We start from the raw sequence: 16,344 nt of genomic DNA, 5'->3' as shown, positions 1-16,344 counted from the left end.
TTTCAGAATATACATTCCAATTTTGATATTTTAAAAAAACGGGCAGCTGTTGCTTCCTTGTGTCTGACGGTGTGTTTTTGAATCCTGAAGACATGAAGCTGCACTACGGTGACCTCACCGACAGCACCTGCCTCGTGAAGATCATCAACGAGGTGAAGCCCACGGAGATCTACAACCTCGGGGCCCAGAGCCACGTCAAGGTCAGCCGCCCGCGTCGCTCTGCTTCCTCTGCTGTTCCTGGGCTGTTCTGGGGTCTGCTTCTGCCTGTGGCTTCTTGGGACGACGACACAGCCACCACACCCAGTCCTCGAGTCTCACTGTTGATGTTAGTTTGGGTATTAATGAATCCTAGTAGAAATGCTGATACATTTTTAAAAAGTGCGTTGTCTGTTATTGAAAACCTTAATTGCTAACATCAAAACAGCAGTATTCATTCTGGGGGGTTGATCTTAGAGTCACGAACCCCTGCTTCAGTGTATTTTCTGCCGTTTCAAATCACATTGTGAATGCAGTGTTTTGTTAAAATGTTGGAAAATGTTAAGTCAATGAAACTTCTATTCTAATATTAATTTTTGGTAGTGATTATATTACTGGCTGAGAAAAAAAGATCTTTGAGTCCCAATATGTTAAATTTAGTGGAATTAGCTTTTTATTGTAAGTAGTCAGTTATTGGAAGAAAAGCTGTTTCTAGCCTCTTGTCTCCTCAGTGTGACGCAGGGCATGTGATTCGTCGCCCTTTATGCAGATTCTCTGGTAGTCTGTCTGCCTCTCCTGCAGCTTTTCAGTAAACCCGAGAAGCCAGTCCCCGGGGCTCTAGCAGTGCGCTCAGTCCGAGGGTTTGTTGCTATACCCTCGTGCTAACGCAGTGAGTGGAATTTGAAGCCAGGGATGATACGAGTTCTGTTGGGATACTTACTCCATCAGGATATTAGTGGAGCTTAGAAATAAAAACAGGTAACTCTAACTTAAAACAGCCCCCATCCCCCCAAAAACGGTCCAGAAAAATCTGTCGGCATTTTTTAGCTGTTTAATGAAGAAATTGGCAGTCTTACTTCAGAAGGTATCTGGAGTGATCTGCTGCTCCTCCGTACCCCAGCCCTGGGCGGAGTGGAGCCTCATGCCCTTGTGTAAAGTTGCCAGCAGGTGGAATGAGCAGCCGTGGAGCGCAGGGGGCGCGGCGAAGGGCTGAGCCCGCGTACGTGGCGGGGGCCAGGTCTCCAGCCTGAGCGTGAGCCCCACGCGCACTTCGCTCTCACGCGAGCCGTGGCCGCGGCCCCCTGCAGTCGGCAGCCTGCTCTCATCTGTCTGTGCTGTCTCAGGAGCAGCTCTTCCTCTCTTACCCTCTGAACGCTGTTCTGGACCTGGACCTGAGCCCTGGGCTGGAGAAGGCGTCAGGGCCTCCAGGTCAGAGCGGAGCTGTTTTCGCCAGTGTTTCTAATGTAATTTCCACCGAAAGGGTGTCCACACCTCCTCTGCCCCGAGAGGTCGCCCTCCTGCCCGTGGAGAAGCAGTGGCCCTCAGCCCGCTGGAGGCCGTTGGTGCCCCTTCCCTGTGACCGCCACCCCGCCGCACGCCGTGCCCCAGATAAAACGGAGTGTTTGGGAACGAACGCTCTGTGATTCGCTTTCCTTCAGATTAACCCATTTCCTTTGTGGTGGACAGTGGGGTTATCACCTCTACAAGTCATAACTGGCGTGGTGGGTCATAACTAACTGGCATGGCGGGTCATAACTGGCGTGGTGGGTCGTAACTGGCATGGTGGGAAGACGCAGGAAGGTTATAAAGGTTTGTTTATGGGGGGCCCTGTCCCTGTCATTCTGGTATTAAATAAGCCAGTCTTTCCCTTTTTCCCTTTCTGTGGTTCAGAAAGTTTGATACACTTGCCTTCCTTCAAGTGCCCTTAGTGTCTGTACCGTGAGCGCAGAAGGCACGGGAGGCTGAGCTGATTCCCTCTGCGTTGCTCTGTGTGTGAAGTTTATCTGCTTTTGTTCTGTTTTGCTTTTTCTCCTGAAGGCCAGTTAATTGGCAGAAATGGTGCTTGTTAATTGACTATGAACTTTGGCTTGTGAGACTGTTTGCCCGCAACAAGTATTGGTGTGCGTGGTGGACTGGGGGCCCGGGGATGTGTAAAACCCACCTCTGTGGGGGCTCCGCTCTCACAGGGGTGACCTGTGACCAGTGACAGGGCTGCCGCTGGTGTCTGTGAGTCTGCAGAGACAGGGGAGCGAGGGCGTCAGGCTGAGGAGCTGGGGCACGGTGTCGAGGAGGAGATTCAGGAAGAAAGTTTCCAGATGTCCCAATTGGGAACTGGTGGTTGAAACAGAGGTCCTAACACGAGGCCAAGAGTGAGAGGCAAGAAGACTGGGAACATTCTGCGGCACGATGCACGTTCGGGATTAGTGAGCAGAGAGTCTGGGGGAGAAATGGGAGGTGGGGTCACTGGGAGGCTGGGCTGGGCTTGGGCACCTGTCTGCTTTTGAACAGGAGAGAAGTAGATTTAGAGATGAGTCTAGAGGTGAGGCTTCAGGGGAGATTGGAAGCTGCTGGGGGAAGAAGGAGGCAGGGGTGAGTGTGAGGAGGACGGAACAGTAGGCCTGACCCTCTCCGCAGGCGAGACGCAGATGAGGAGGAGGGACTACGGGGCTGTTGGAGTTGGCTGGGGACGTCACGGGCTCCCTCCTGGGTTCGCTGTGCCGCAGCACCTGCAGGGACACTCAGGTGGAGTAGGTCAGGGGCATTTAAAACATGCTGTGGGACTGGGGGAGATTTGGGGTTGAGGGGTGTGAGTTCAGCTCTGGGTTCTTGAGATGCCAAAGAGCAGTGGACAGAAGACTGACCCTCGGGGGCATGGGTGCATTTAGAGTTGAGGGAGTCGTCGCGGAGGACGAGACAGTGGGTAATGGAGAGGCAGGAGGGGGTGTCGGGGGCGTGAGGCCCATGCAGAGGTCAGTGGCCCCTGCAGTTAGGTTGGGGAGGACCTGTGACTTCTAGAAAAAGCATTCCAGTGACAGGACGGAAGAGCCAGCCAGAGGCAGGGGGTCTGGAGGTTGGGGGTTGTGCGGGCAGCGCACTGGAAGTCCCTGGGCCAGGGGAGCGGGAGCTTGACCGTGAGGCGCCCCTCAGCACGCGCTGCGGCTGCCGGGCCTCCCGCAGGTTTCCCGTGTGTGAGTGTCCGCGGGGGCCCCGAGCACCTGAGGCTGGGGTGTGTCCCGGTGGTGCTGCCTCTGGTCTGGGGCGCCACGTTGAGAACCCCTGCTTCTGATGTGTCGGGCTCCTCAGTCTGTCCGTGTGCAGCACGTGCCCTAGATTCCTTCTTCATAGGCCTTCTTCCTTCCATGCGTCAGCTGTTGAATTCGATATAAAATCGTCCTGTTCCCTGGCAGCTAATGACGATGTGAGCCTCTAAGGTCCTCCACATTCAGTCTTTTTCTGAGCCAGCATGTAGTCCAGGAGAACGGAGACTTCTTGGGGACTCCTGGTGTCTTAGAGGAACAGTGTGAGCACAGCCCACTGTCAGTGTCTTTTGAAAGCCCATTTCCACACCAGTGCTTCTTCTGTGATCTAACGTCAGACTGACTCTTAGTCATGGAAAGAGTGGGTGTGGGGAGGGGCTGGCCTGGTGGCAGCTGGTGAGGACAGACTGTGGTGGCTGGGGACGTGGCTTTGCCCCCACCGACCAAGGCTCTGCGCTGGGCTTGGGCCGTCTGCCTGTCCTTCCAGCAGCTTCTTTCGGGTTAGGAAGGAAAATACATGTTTCCTTCTTACAACTAATTTCTCTGTATTAATCAGCTTTCTAGGATTTGTTGTATTTGTAGACAATAGTTTTTAAGCACAAGTTCTTTCTGACATGGGGTGTTTGTAAGAAGTTAATTCGAATACATTCTGAGTGTTTGGTTTGGAGCTCTGTAGAAAGGAGGCTCTAATATTATCAGCACACTTCGTGTTGCATCTTGAATCCGTGACTTGTAGACGGAGCGTTGTTTGTGTTGGCTTCTGCTTACACAGAATAACATCTTCTATCGCTCTCACTTCCAGTTAATTTGATGTGGGCTATGGTATGCTAAAAGTAAGGAAAATAAAATAATAGGAAGTTGGTCTGGTTTCCTGTAGGAAACCAATGAAGATGAAATTGGTTCTTGGAATAAACCCACAGCAGTCTGGGAAATACTGACTGAAGACATTTTTCTGAATCATAAACAGAAAAATTATGAGTCATGAAGTGTAGGTCATTCAGAGGCTGATTTGATCTTCTGTAGGAGAAAGTGAGCGATGACTGAAATGTACTAGTTATTAAAAGCAGTTAAGCCTAGCCTGCTGACATCACCCGAGTAGGAACAAGTTAGCCCCTGCGCAGTCAGCCCTGCTCGTTTTCGTGGGGATGTGTGTTAGGAGCCTGCTTTATTGTTCTTTTAAAGTTTTGTACCGTGTAAATAATAGTTTTTCAGCACTTTCTGCCTTAAATTCCGTATCTGTTCACCATTAGTCACTGTCCTGGTTTTGGATTTTTCCACCATTCGTCACAGCTTCTTTGGGAACCTGACTTCATTCTCGAAGTCACTCTGCTGGACAAGACCCTTCTACAGTGAATTTCGCCCGGTGTTACCATTCTGTTTCACAGTGTTGTGCTGAGAAATAATTTAATATGATTTTCATTTTACAAGTGAAGTTTCCTGCTCAAAGGCACACCTTTGGTTACTCGCCAGGCCTTGAGACTTTGTATTTGACAGTTTAAAGACCATCCAAGAAAATGATTATCTCTGTTAGTAATAATTCTCATGTAAAATACCTCACTTCACGTCCCGTCTCTCCCCGGATACGCAGGCTTCCCCTTAAGCTTACTCTTTCCCTTATGTCTTTAGTGGAGACAGAACATCATCTCTTTTGACTTCTGCGATGCTTTCAGATCCCTCCTCAGTGGTGAAGACCGTTATTACAACGTCTTCCTTGAATTTCTCTCATTCGAATTGAATGACTCTGTCCATGTCTCTCTGATTATCTTTATTATTTCCTTTTCAGCTCTCCGTAAGTCATTTGTTTGCTGTTTCCTGACAGCTAGGAGGCCTACGTGCCCAGAAGGTAGCCTGGGGCGCGGCCCGCGGAGAGGGAGCAGGATTTCCTTGTCCAGCCATGTGGGACCAGCGAGCAGATCTGAACTCGGGGCACAGGGGCCGAGTCTCAGTCGTCCTCCGGGCGGGACGTCCGGCCTGGGAAGCCAGGCAGGAAGCAGAGCTGACTGGGAGCCAGGACGCTGGAGCCTGGCTGGCCGAGTCAGCCTCCCTCCGAGCGAGGGGAGGCGGGAGGGCCAGTGCAGGGGGTGGAACGGGCGGCCCTGGGGAGGGATGGAGCAAGGGGGTCAGGCTCCTGAGGGGAAGAACTTCGTCTCCAGTGGTCCCGACCCCACATCGCCTCCCACTCTGCTGGGCTGCGCTGACAGGGAGGGGACAGGGCCCTGGGGAGCTGTACGGCCAGGGCAGGTGCCTGGCTGGACGTCTGCTGGGTGCCTGACTAACCAGCTCTGAACAAGACAAGGTGCACGTCCAGGAGGGTCAGGGCGGCCTGGTGAAAAGCCGGGGCTAACCGCGCAGAGGAGGGCTCTCCTGTGCCTTTGCTCATTCATGGATTTTGGGCCCTGGGGGCCTGACAGGGAGGTGGGAGGGAGAGGACAATGAGGAGTAGCAGGGGCACTGCTGCTGGGAAGGGGGCTGTCGCTGTCAGGACACCCCTAGACGTTGGGGGGGTTGAGCCCACACCCCCTGCGTTGCAGGTCCCCAGTCCGTCAGTCCGGTGTCCCTGGCCACCTCACTGCCTTTCTCCAGGCCTGTCCAGCGGGCTCCCTGCTGCACCGATGGTGATGAGAGTTGGAGTAGATGACTGTCACTGGGGCAGGAGGAGGGGCTGTCCTGAGACCCTGCCATACACGCAGAAGTTCTCCCAGGGGGCCCCCAGGACGCGTTCTAAAGCTTCAGATCCAGACCGGCCCCGAGCATGTCTCTGGCTTCAGCTCAGACCCACCCGCTCCCCGGGAAGTGAGCACCCACCTCGGCTGGGGGTCCAAGGCTGTGCAGAGGGCTACACTCTTGCTAGGTCTTGGCTGCCTCCTTCTCTCACCTGCCCCCAAGCTTCGCTCAGATGTCAGCGTCTCGGCCAGGCCTCCTGACCCTCCTGTTGACCAGGGAGTTCCCCGGGGGGCCGGTCCATCCTGCAGGAGGAGGCTGGTCTGCGGGGTGGGGGAGCAGTGGGAGGGTGGGACATGACATGTGGCACTCTGTCCCCCTCCCTGTCCTGTCCCGGGTGCGCTCAGCTCCTCGTGCGGCTCAGTGGGTGTCCGGAGAGGAGGACGCCAGGTGGGCCGCCTGGCTCCAGTGCCCCGCGCGGGGCCTGCCCTTGGCCCTGCTCCGACTGGAACCGTGTGCAGAAAGGCTTTCCTCATTCGGAGGCCTGGAGTTCCTGCCGCGGAAACGTCACTGGTGACGACATGTCATAGGAGGGAAGTGATGTTTGGACCCTTTGTGTTTTATTAAATTGGCCGTGGAATTCCGAGGCGGAGGAGATCTTGGCGATGAGCCAGCTCGAGCCTGTGTCACAAAGTGCCGCCGGGACGGCGCGTCTGGTCCCACCGCGGTCCTAGGGGCCGGGCATCACTGCGCTGTGAGGGGAGGACAGCCAGGACCCACCGCTCTGGTCACTTCCCCCCACACCACACAGTGCAGCGGGTTTGAGTTAAAAACACTGCTTTTCCTCGCCGGAGGGAACTGGTTATAATGATCACCATATGAGTAGTGTTTGCATAGCTGGGAAGATGCCCAAATACAGCCATCGAGGTGCAATGTTAGCACAGAAGAGATACGAAAACAGAGTCAGTGTGGAGGGAAAGGGGCACCACAGGGCTGATCAGCAGGAACAGTCACAGTCTTTCTGGTTTGGAGACTTCAGCTCAGTTCAGCTCAGTATCTGCGTTGAGTGCCTATGCTGTGCTATGCCTGAGTTTCCCTAAAAGCCGTGGGAGGCTGATGGTATTTGCTACTTACTGGAATCAGAAGAATCAGCAGCTTGATAACCAGAAAGACTAATTTGTTCCTATTAATGGACTTATTTTTTAAAGAAATTGCCAAGTCAGCTTACTGTCAATTAACCTGTTTTCTAAGATTTAAAAATAAATACTTCTGGTTTAATTCTGCAGAGACATTTTGGTCCACATTTTGATACACACAGACTACAGCGCTGCCCTGGGTCTCTGAGGATGCCTTAGTCTGCTTCGTAGATTACAAATTAATACAGGCTCATATATTTTATGAGATTTAAGATTAATGCTTACATTTTCATATGTAATTTTTACATGTGCTCAGAGCAACATAAAATCACTCTAGTTTGCAAGAAAAGTATTAACATTGGAATTGTGAAGGTCCCTAGTGGGCAGAGGGCTTCCCCTGTGAAGAGTGGTGAGAGAGACTCTGAGGACGTGAGTATCGCAGGAGTGTGTCTGCATGCAGACCTGACGTCCACGCACTCTGTAGTGTGTCGCCTCTGGAGGAATTAGCTCCCTTCTCAGGGAAGTGAGGAAGGTGAGTGGATGGATGCTGGATGCTTTTTCCCTCCACAGGCCTGTGGCCTCGGCGACGACAAACCTCTGTGCTCAAGTGAGCCTGCGCTTTTACTTACTCTGTTCTCCCAGTCTTCATTCCTTTCTGATCAGCCCCGCTGTCTGTCACCTGGGCGGCCCCCGTGACATTCAATAATTTGATTACCGCTTTAGTTTGTTACAAGGTGAAGTTGCAATATAAGAAGCCTTTTTCATTGTATAGTTTAATGGTTGTGCTTGTCCTAAACTCCACTCCTGTAAGTGTGGTTAATCAGGGTAGCATTTTTTATCTTATGTTCATGAGGGCAGCTCGGGGCCGTACTCTGCTGGTGGGTCCCCGTGTGTCATCTGGCTCAAATTCTCCTTGGAAGCCTGTTACGGATTTGAGCAATTGAATTCAAATCTAAAACCACTTAAATAGTCCTTTATAGTCCATTAAGAGTTTATATGAGAGAGAAAACTCTATGAAAGTTCTCTCCTCCCTGTTCAAACAGATTGTTCTGTTTTATTAGATCTAGGTGGTATTGTAATTTTGATAACAGCTAATAATGTTCGGAATTTCTCTTATAAATTAGTGGACCACACAAAGGTATGTTTGTTGGGCTTTGTCCTCTTAATTCACTTAAAATAGAGACTGGTTTACTACATAAAATCCAAAGTATTGTTTTAGCTTTGCAACAGTTCAGGTAAAATTAATGCAAATAGCTAAATGAACACGTGTATCTTAACATCAATTTCTAGATACATCTATAAACACAAATGGTAAACAAATAGTAAGTCAGTGAAGGTACTGTGAGTGAAGCTTTTTGTTTTGGACTTTTAACGATGAGTGGAAAACTCGTTTTGGATTCCCAATCAGATTAGAATGCATAATGTACATAAACTGAGTTGTAGACATAAATAATACCTTGTTTAATACCACAGATAATATATTTGCCCCCTTACCCCCCTGGCCCACACAGAACTTGTGTGTAAATTTAAGAATTTAAACTTAACTGCTCCTTTAAAACACCAAATAGAGCTTGGTATCAAGTAAGATTTCTACATTATCCTTTTAGTACAAATGGAGTTTATAGAATTCTCTTTGTTAAAGTTGGATCCTTGAAGTTGGTGTAATAAGATAAAATGAAACCTTTTCTATTTCAAAGAAATTTAACGTGTGACATCTTTTTTTGTGTATTTCTACTGTAAATCATGAATTAGTTACCTTACCAGTGCCAGCAAGAAATAAATTAATTTGTTTAATTTGGATTTCCATGTTTTGAAAAATACCTGGCATCAAAGATTATTAGGTTTCATTATGTTACTCCTTCTGGTAATATTCACATGACGTGTGTGTTGCTTGGGGATGTTAATTTAAACGTCATTCGTGTTGAAGTCAAATGTGCTTTATTTGTAAGCAACTGTGCAGAAAGGCTTGGTTTGGCTCGTTAAGCTACGTTAAGTTCGTCATTAGAATCGCTCGGGCTGAGAGTTCCTTGGAAGTGTTGAGTTTTAGGTGATGAGCTGCGCTTGCACGTGTGGCAATGATAATGTCGATGATGGAGCCGGGCTGTTCTCTGAGGCTGGCCTGCTTGGTAGCTGCCGCGCAGTTCGGGGGGGTGGGGGAGCAAGTCGGCGGAGGGAGGCAGCCGCGGCCAGCTTTCCGCTGCGTTGGACTTGTCAGGGTGGAAGCTCTTCATGCGTCTCCTTCACGCACTCACCCATGCGTTTTACTGGTGCCAGTTATTTTATCAGTAAAAAGTCTCCTACAAGTCAGTAGTGTTGACAAAATAAAGCTTTAGGGAGCATTCTTGAGGACTAGTAACGCATCTTTAGTCCTGATTGGAAATATCAATCTTTACTTTTACTGTGTGGATTAATTGTTAAGTGGTTTGTTTTGCTTAAGGGTCTTATGTGGTTCACCCTGGAGTGATCTTCTTGTTTGTGTGTTTTTTTGACACTGACATTTGTCAGGACAGCTCAGAGCCAGCGTATCAGCCTCCAGGAAGCCCGGGAGGCGCTCTCAGGCTCGAACTGACTTCTCTCTTCCCTGGAAAAGAATCGTTGAGTGTCTGACAGTGATTAGGTGATTATTGGATCACAGCATTTGAGTTACTGGTGATTTAAATAATATGAGCGGGTACTTTTTTATCTGGTTTCCATGCACTCACTTTACCTTAAACACTACGAGAGCGATCATTTCATTGCATCGTTTGGCAAGATATTTTGATCGCAATTTTGCAAAATTCATTAATTTCATTTAAGTGACTTAAAACTTCAACTTTTCTTGTTACCATTTCTTTTTCTTTCTTTCTTTCTTCTTTTTTTTTTTTTTTTTTTTTTACATTTCAACCGCTTCTTTTTCAATCATAGCCCTGAGGAAGTGGCCGTATTAGCTAAAATCTGTCAACAGCAACAGTGGAAAGAACTGCCGGTTTGGGTTTATGTTCAGTGACGCGTGTTCGGTGCTTTTTCAGTTTTAGGACGCTGCTTCACGGGGAATAAATAGAAACTCCGTGGGGAAGCAAATTATTCCTGAAGCTTCCCTTGTCATCCATCTGGATTAGCGAGAGGTGGCTCTTCTGGGAGAGGGGGCACTTGCTGGGGCAGGAGGCGTGCTGTGCTTGGCTGTGCACATAGATGGCAGCAGAGAGTCACAGACGGCGGGAGGAAGGAAAAGATGAGCGGGGTACAAACTGACTTGCCCCGCGTGGTGCCTGTGTCCGCAGTCAAACAGTGAGAAAGCAAGCCACCGTTGGTAACACCCGAGCTAGGAGAGAGGAAGGCTGTGAGGAGCTAGAGTGTACTGAGCTTCCGGACAAGTCCTGGGGGGAAGGCTCACTCTCTTAAGGTATGTCCCCCTCTCCTGTAAGACGGTGGAAATCAGCTAGGATAACACGCAGGTCAAAATGAAGAGACAGGGAAGGGCTGGGGAGGGGAGAGGGAGGGGAGGGGAATCCGGACACGGGCTGCAGAGGGAGGGGCGGCCCGCTGCCCGCGTGCTGCGCTGTGGAGCTTGGCCTCCACGTCTCCTCCTCAGTTAAGCAAGTTACAAAGAGGAAATGTCAGTCCACGAACCAGGCAAACATTCCAGGGGAACATTTGCTCAAATGTCAGCGTTTCAGAAAACAGAACTGCAGTCTGTTATGGTCTGGTCCCCACGCTGGATTTGCTGTTAAACATACAAGTTCAAATGTGTTTCTTCAGAATGCACTCGCAATTAACAAGTCATTTTACGTCTTAATGAGCATTCCTCCGTGATGACATAATCACTGCAAAAGGTGACAGTCATCAGTACAATTAATATTTAATATGTGTCTGCTTCTGAGAACCTTTCTGTGGCTACCCACAAATTTCCAAGGCTAGTTTTCAAGTTTCAGAATTGAATGTGGTGAAATCACAGACTTGAGGATCGAATGAAGTAAAATCGTGTTAATTAGAAATGTGACATGGAAGCAAGATATAAAAAAGCAGTGTGTCGCGTGCCCTGAACCAGCGAATCCTGTCAGTGTCCCTCCCCGTGCGCTTGGCCGGCCCCTCCGTAGCTCCGAGTCGCCATGGCTGTGCTCAGGAAGACGGCTCCCTACCCTGCACTTTCCTCTGCTCTGCTCTCGGGCGATTTAGTACCACAGGCCAACCTCTGTGTCACAGAGTCCCTTCCACAGTGTGTGTAACCAGTTGCTCAAACAGCGTCTGGCAAGTCTCTCTTGTGACAGCAACTTATTTCTCACGTAATTATTTTTTTTAGTAAATTTGATATCTTAACAACCCCTTCCCTCATTTCTGGGTTCAAAAAAATAACACTTACTATAATTTATTTCTCCTCCCTCACGAAGGCTTACTTGACAGCGAGTCTCCGTCCCTCTCCTGAGGCGGGGGGGCGGGCACGCGGTGGCCGGGCCGACAGGCCTCGCTGCTGTCGGGATGAAGCTGGAGGTGGATCCCGGCCGCCGCTCAGTCGCTTACTAGTGATACGTGGTTATGCCCTGTCCCACATCCATGGACACGGAAGATACATGCTTACGCAGTATGTTGTTTTTCTGTTTCAAGCCATCTGTGTGTGGACTTCAGATGTGCACAGATGAGTTCGTGTTACTCTCACTGTTTCGTGCTGTGGGCTGTGTAAACACAAGAAGTAAGACAAATTTAAACTCATCAAAATTTGAATTGGATTCTAAACATGTAATTCTTTTATTATTTTCTGGGCTTTCAGTTTAGTTAATTACATGGATTTTTTTTTAGAAGATAAACTCTTACCATCACACAGTTCTTAAAATCAAAGTCTATTGTTTGAATGAGTGGCAGTTATATGTCAATTTCTTTATAAATTATTGTCAAAGTAGCAAATGTATTTGTTTCAAATTTAGGTCTGAAAGTACATGATTTGTTTTAGATTAACACGTGCTGTTTGAGAACAACTGTTAGCCAGAATGTAGTATGTTTTGAAGGTGACATTATACTTTTTCTTTTATGCTTTCTGTCTCTCTTTGGGCCATCATTGAGCTTAGACCGTGTGCTTTAGTACCATGCAGATTATTTGTGTGACCTTTCACTGCAGCAGTTTCCCAAAAAAAGGGCAATATCGCAACACCACTTCCTCCAGCTTCTTGGTTTCAAAGAATCGTGCCTGAAGTAGGCAAATCTAACAGAAGGACATTGTTTTAAAACTTTTTCTTTTAACCAATGTATTGGTTTTCTTAATATTAGCACTGGCACATTAGTGTTCTGTGATAAAACGTTTAAAATATTTTACATAGGTAGATAAATATAGAATAATTAAAACATTTTCAACTTGTTTACAGCCTTTTAAATGGATTTTAGAAGGGATGCACTTAATAATAATTTTTGATGCACTTTTAAGCTAGAAAATCTGACTTTATGTGAGCTATAGAGGTCTTTCAAATTTTTATTGGCAGCTTATAACCGATTGTAATTTGTGGTGGCTTTACATTTGTAAAATGAATCTTACAAAATCTTGGCTATTTGAAAATTTGCTGGTAGCTTATGTAATGCTTGTCTTGAATATTGCTTTTCTTTGTGTTAACTTCCATGTAATTAATTCGGTAGCAATCTAGTTAATCAGTAAAACGGGGCACACCATATTGTTTAGGAGTATACCCTCGAAATATTTGTGCTTTTAATTCTTAGCTTTTCATCCTGACTATGCCCAAATTGTGCTTTTTAAAAAAAACCTGATAAAAATGTTGAATATGCAGATATTTTTAAATTCTTCAAATTGATAGACAAGAGAGACTTATAACCCCAAAGCATAGTTTCTCATGTGACCATTGCTTTTCATGGAGTGTTAATCATCAGTGGAAAAATGGATTAATGTCATATAAATGCCCTGAAGTTCAATTTTGGCTCCAAATTGATCCTTTTAAAAATTCCTTTCTTCTTTTCCACAGGCTGCGTCTTTGTTTTGGGGCCGAGCACTTGAGCTCGTAATGTGTTCTTTGAGGAGGGACTTCCCATAGGCCTGACGTGCCCTCGTGCTGGGAGAGGCGCACGTCCCTGGTGCTGTCTCTGCCCTCCTCTGCGCTGCTCTCTCGCTCAGTTTCTCCTGGAGGGTCCGCTGGAGGGGCTGCACATCGTCCCGGCGCAGCTCTGCTGGCACAGGATCAGAGGCTAATCCGTGAAACACAGTTTAAAAACTCTCCAAGGTGTGAAATATTAGCTTGTCATTTTTTCTCGAGTTTTCTCTTTTGACAAGCTTTGTTGAATTTTCTTCTTTTTTCCGTATGTGTTCTGCCGTGCTAATTCTGAAGGAATTTATAGATGTATCATTTGGGAAAAGATGTATTTTAACTGACAACATAAATATCCCAGTTACACAGTTATCTGGTCAGAGATTTTAAATCACAAACTAGTGAAAATTTGTTCTTTATAATGTAGCATAAATTACATTTAGTGTTTTCAGTAAAAACTTTTCAGTAAAAGTTTGACATGAACACTGTCACTTTTTTTTAAAAAGAAACCTTAATATCAGCTTATACGCTCAATGAAATATTTAATAGAAACATTGCAGGGTAATTTTATCTTCTTTCATAATAGAAGTTTACAAAGCGTTTTGACTTGCCTTGCTCATTTTCCTACAAATAGCAGTGCAGTTGAGAACTTGCAGTGGCGTCGGTCCTCACACTGAGTTAGGCTTCTGTGTGTGGAGCACCAGCGACAAGGTGCAGGGGCGGGAGGCTCACCTTCACTTCCAAGGGCCCGGCACTTCCTCCGCGTGACCCGAATTCCAGCTGTTAGCCCATGACGTCCACGTTGTGTTCCAATCACAGGTTTGTCTGAGGTTTTTTCAGTGTTAGCTGTGTGACCTGGTGCTGTTTGCAGCAGCACGACCTCTCACTGCTGTGGGCTCTGCTGCTGTCGTTTTCTGTTTATTTGCAATCCTCCGTCTGTGTTCAACTGAAGACACATGTTTGTTGCCACCTGCCAGACCCCTTACTGAATAATCTGTACTTTATTTAACTTGTGTTGTGACCGTAGACCTTTATGAACAGAGCTTCATAAAATTAAATCGTTTGTTGTTTATACAGATACGTTAGTGAAACATCGCGTAATGATGAAAACACTGATTGTCGGAACATTTAAGACATTAAGAAAGGACGGTACAGCTCGGTGTTAGAGTGCGTGCCTAGCATGCACGAGGTCCTGGATTCAACCCCCAGTGCCTCCGTTAAAAATAATAATAATAAATAAATGAGCCTCGCTACCTCCCACCACTAAAAAAAAGAAAAAAAATTAAAGACATTAAAAAGAGACATTTAAACATCACTAATGTCTGAAAATTTGTAAGTTGTTTGTCTTTTAGAAGTTTATGATAAATCTAAAAGATAACCATAGTTTAGTATGTTGAAAATTAATAGGTACGTATTTATTTAACCCAGTTTCAATTATTTAATTATTCTATGATTTAAGCCTCATTGGTCTTATGTCTGTGATCAATATATTGAAATGTAAAACATTCTCAGTACTAGCACAGGGTGTTTTTTCTTTATGAGGAGAAATAAAAGGAATTAGACTAGCCAGAGTCTTTTTAGTCATGTAGAGCAAAACTTCTGAGTCGAGCATGTAACTTCTCTGGACCTCAGTTTTCTCATCTGTAAAATGGGGATATGAGGCTTTGTGAAGTAAGGGTTAGGTTAAATGCTCTCTAAGATCTCTTTCAACCCTAAAATTGTGTGATTTTATGATTTGCTTTAGCAGTCGTGTTATGCTTATCAATATAAATTACATCTTGTGTAATGTAAACGTTAAGTGTTAATAAAAACTAAGGATGAGAAGTTCAAACAGTCTCTCTTAAAAACCATACTTTTGGGGAAGAATCAATGGACAGGTTTTAGTGTATAGTGATTTTCTCAAGAAATATGTGAAATCCTCATTTAGAGCAGACTTGCATCTTTTAGGACATTCACTGCAGGAGAGTGGTAACGAGGCGTTTGCCTTGTAGGATGACGAGTTTGACATGTCAGTATTGGCGACTCTACTGTATGTGTGTTAAGTGGGGGCTTACAGTGGGAAGTGTGGTGGTTAAGTATGGACAATGATTTTAGAAAACAAAAAGTGAAAGTTTAAAAGCTGTGTCTGTAAAAGATAACATAATTTTACTAGCACAGCCCAAATCCATCAGCTGGCAGGAAAAAAATAATTAGAAGGTTTAATTCCCAAGATGTTTATTTTTTGTTAGTGTTTTTCTCTGAGTAAGGGGACTGTCTATTCCTAGAGTTTATAAAAGTCACAGGAAGTCCATAGCTCTTCTTTTCCTCTTAGCTACGTTGTATTTAAGTGCTGCGTTCCCAAGTGAAAGACGCCTGCAATAAACGTCCGTGGGTCCGGTTACTGTTAAGTCGTCCAGGTTCCCTTCCCACTTAGTGGCATTTCATGCATTCCAGGCGACAGACCTGCTTTTAGGTTGGTTTCTTAAGCGTACTGTCAGTCTTACTTTAACCCCAATTAGGGCATTCCTAAATATTTACTCTGAGCTTTTTATAAGTTTCCTTATATGATGTGAAAATCCTTAAGTTTTGTGCAGGGATTGCTGTAAGTATAATTCAAATAATTATGTAAAAGCTTTCCTCGTGTCTTTCTTCTGTGCAAGTACTCTAAGTATTCACGAATTTGTTCCTAAATGAAGTTATAATTCACATATAAATTCTTAGGTAGTTCTTTATCTTTTGCTAGCTGCAATAAAAGCTTAAAATTTTCAAGTAGATTACTTTCTTTGTGACTAAATCTTCATTATTTGAAGAGCGATTATAAAAACAACTTAACGTATAATTTTAAAAAAAATATCCTAGCTTCTTTGGTTTTACTACTAAAAGGAAATACTTAGCCAGCTTTGCACTGTGTTTGCCATGCTTTGCGTAGCTCACTGACATTTTTTTTTCAGCTGTGGTACTGAATTTAGAAAATACTTGAAAATTAATTATGGACTATGATTAGTGGCCACAGCATATCTGTTTGACATTTCTTTTGTTGTCACCATCCTAGCTGTCTAGACTGGGCCTACCTTCTTGTAATGGCAAGATCCTAGTCCAATTCTTTCAGTTTTTTTTTTTTTTTTTCCTACTAGCTAACTGAATCTTACAGACGTTCAGCTCCTTGCTTGGGGTCGCCCCGGGTCCAGCAGCTCGGGTGTGGGGGCAGAGCGAGGCCTGGAGGTGAGGCTCTCCTGCTCTTTGTCCAGGGCTCAGCCTTCCCTGCCATTGCCTCTCGCTTGCTTTGTCAAAGGGTGACGTGGATGGATGGCTTGGAATTCTTTCAAAGCCTTTTCC

The 16,344-nt window shown here is 46.3% G+C and overlaps 1 protein-coding gene across 2 annotated transcripts in view; it reads left to right on the top strand.

The window, feature by feature from the left end:
* The window catches only part of GMDS (GDP-mannose 4,6-dehydratase), a 455,829-nt gene that overhangs the window by 109,001 nt on the left and 330,484 nt on the right, over positions 1 to 16,344 (top strand). For both annotated transcript variants that reach the window (XM_032462384.1, XM_032462385.1), the window contains one exon: positions 91 to 200. In XM_032462384.1, coding sequence (XP_032318275.1) covers positions 91 to 200 — 110 coding nt within the window. The remainder of the gene's footprint in view (positions 1 to 90; positions 201 to 16,344) is intronic.

Source organism: Camelus ferus, chromosome 20, assembly GCF_009834535.1.
Source record: "Camelus ferus isolate YT-003-E chromosome 20, BCGSAC_Cfer_1.0, whole genome shotgun sequence".
In the NCBI taxonomy this organism is placed as follows: Eukaryota; Metazoa; Chordata; class Mammalia; order Artiodactyla; family Camelidae; genus Camelus; species Camelus ferus.
Note: the sequence above shows the minus strand (reverse complement) of the source record. Positions and strands in the feature narration are given on the sequence as shown.